The sequence below is a fragment of the Pempheris klunzingeri genome, chromosome 10 (genome assembly GCF_042242105.1).
Source record: "Pempheris klunzingeri isolate RE-2024b chromosome 10, fPemKlu1.hap1, whole genome shotgun sequence".
In the NCBI taxonomy this organism is placed as follows: Eukaryota; Metazoa; Chordata; class Actinopteri; order Acropomatiformes; family Pempheridae; genus Pempheris; species Pempheris klunzingeri.
The window spans coordinates 2,907,737-2,910,505 of NC_092021.1; the positions used below are offsets into that span (position 1 = coordinate 2,907,737).

At 41.5% G+C, this 2,769-nt stretch overlaps 1 protein-coding gene across 1 annotated transcript; it reads left to right on the plus strand.

Moving 5' to 3' along the window:
* The first annotated feature begins 1,602 nt into the window (after window positions 1–1,602).
* LOC139208761 (sterile alpha motif domain-containing protein 9-like) lies at window positions 1,603–2,464 on the plus strand. Its single transcript, XM_070838498.1, is given in 2 exon segments — window positions 1,603–2,286; window positions 2,289–2,464. Coding segments are annotated over 2 exon segments (774 nt in total). The 5' UTR covers window positions 1,603–1,650; the 3' UTR covers window positions 2,427–2,464.
* The last annotated feature ends 305 nt before the right edge of the window (window positions 2,465–2,769 follow it).

The window sequence follows — 2,769 nt, forward strand, 5'->3', positions numbered from 1 at the left end:
GCAATGCTGACTTTGCTGAGGTAGCGGATCAAGTAGTCAAACTTTTAATGTATGACCATGATGAGCATCTACCACATGTCCCTGTTTTGCTGATGATTGATGACTTTGATGATAAGGAAAAAGTCTTTGACTTGCAGCAGCTCATTGAAAAAGAATGTGCAAAGAAAGACATTCAGTCCAAGTCTGCACAGGTCATTCTCCTAAACTGCATGAGGTCGGAGTCTGCTGAGCAGCCTGAAACAACTGAGGACACAGTCTTCATTGGAAATTATCTTTCTGAGAAGGAGCAGAAACTGTTTGAGGAAAAACTTGTAGAAATAGAGAAAACATACAAGAACGCTGATACATTGTATGGATTCATGATCATGAAGAAGAACTTTAAGTCAGAGTATACTCAGGGTGTGGCCCGCAACAACCTGAAGGGCTTCAACATTAATTAGAAACAGGCACAACTCCTGGCTGTTTTAGTTCTGTTGAATGTGTACTGCAAGGGTGCCCCTCTCTCTGTTTCTCTGTGTGAGGAATTTCTTGGTCTTCAACCAAAACCATATCGTGGAACCATAAAAGCTGAAGAAGGATTTGGGAAATTTTCCAACTTAATTGCCAGCTGCTCAGTTGTGGGTAAGGTAGCATTCAAAGCTGTGAAAATGATCCATGGCAAGTATTGCACGGCACTGTTTGCAAGAACTTATAACATCACACAAAGTCAGCAAAGCTGATATTGCCGACCTTCTGCTGACCACAGACAAGCTTTATGAGAGCACACAAGGCAAAGACAAACTCCTGCAAGATGTTCATTGCATTTTGGTGAAGAGATATCATTCAAAGGAAGAGGGGTTTCAGTTCTCTCCACTGATTCAAGAAACAAATGAAACCCCAGGACAGGAAGAGATGGTGCTACAAAATGCATGGAAAAGATTTGAGAAAGATGCTGTAGTTTCTCAGTTACTAGCCAGGTACTATTACCTTAAAAAGAAGGATTTCCTAGAGGCAAAAGTTTGGGCAGGTAGAGCAAGAAATATCTCTGAAGACAGCTCATATATAGCAGACACATCAGCACAAGTTATCAAGCATGAGCTCAAGAATGCCATTGCAAACTACAGGGAAGAGCCTATTAGTCCTGAGAAATTGAACATGTTTCTTAAAATGGCTGAGTCAGCAATAGATGCATTCAAGGAAACGCAGAGCCTTGTAAGGACGGAGTCAATTCAGCGATTACAAATCAAGTCAGACAACTGCCCTTTTAATATATCGGGGTGCCTGGGAGAAATTCAGGTTGGAGTACTTGTCATTGAAGTGCTGGCAAAGACCCCCATATTTTCTTCTGACAATGTCCACCATGACATAATGAGTGGGGTTCTCTCTGGAGATGTTAAACTTCAGGATGTAGAGAGATGTGATCAACGGTGCAATAAACACAGTCCCTACTACATCATTTTCAGACAGTTTGAAGATGTTCTTTACAACGTCAGATATAGGATGAAGATTAACTTTGACTTGCTTGACACTTTTTACGTGAACTTGGGCTCCAAATTTGGAATGAAAGACAGCCGAGAGCAAGTTACCCAAAAAGAGCTTTTTAGATGTTTCAGCATGTATAGAGAGCTTTTCTGCAAGACGGATTCTGCAGCTCTCTGGAAGGGTAAAACCATGCATCTCATGTTGCAAATACACCAGGCCAGACAATTCCTGGAGATGCAAAAAGCTGATACCTACTCTGGGATTCTTAATCATCTCTCAAATGACATCTCACCTGAAATAATGGAGAAGATTGCCAGACAGTATCAATTTGTTTGTGACCCTCATCATAACCCGACGGTGAAAGACAGAATCAACTTCATCTCTGTCAATGTTGTGTTGAGTCATATCAAACTACAGTCACGATACATTCTGCCTCACCAGAAACTGGTTTATCTGCTTTGCCAAGTTGTGCATCAGCAAACCCCATTAAATGATATTTTGCCACTGTACTTCATTGCAGTTGTGCTTTTGTGGCCACAGCAGCACCATCCAGAATGTAAAAATGTGGGGAGGTACATCTCACAGATGAGGAACTCTTATCACACAGTGATGAAGGAAGTGTACAATGGCAAGAGGCCCATTGTCCATCTCTTCCTGGGGAAGAAGCAGGGCTATGGACAACTGGAACACTTTAGAGAAATCAAAAGGTGCATCGTGAGTGGGGACGAACAGTTTGCCTCTCTGTGGGAAAATGGCAAAATATGGAAAGAGAATAAGGTGGACAAACTTCTTTGCAGGGTCACAGGCCAAGTGACTTGATACTGGCAGATACTTGTATCCCAGATCTGAAGGTTGAAGTCACCCCAGTGTTTCCAAGTGAGCTCAGAGGGCATGCCCAGGGTTCAAAAGTGTCATTCTTTATTGGTTTCACCATGAGAGGCCCTCTTGCACTTGACATTAACTAAACTATGAAAGCAGCCTGTTCCAGCACAGCTAATCATTCCAAACCGTTTTCTGTTTTATTCATTCTTGCATACTTACATACAAAAAGAGTATTTTGAAATTTGCACTGTATGTTTTGAGCATTTTATACATTTATTGGACATTGACAGTGAAGAGGTAGTCAGGAAATGGGGACGAGGGGGGGGGGGGGGGGGGGGGGGGGTTATGACAGCTGGACGAGTCATTTTTGAATAATGAAAATTGATCTTTTTTTTTCTACAATGAATTCATGTGACATTTGAAAAGAAATTCAACGTTTTACCTTTTGTCATGTTCTGCTTTAACTGAATATGTTTAATATTCTGA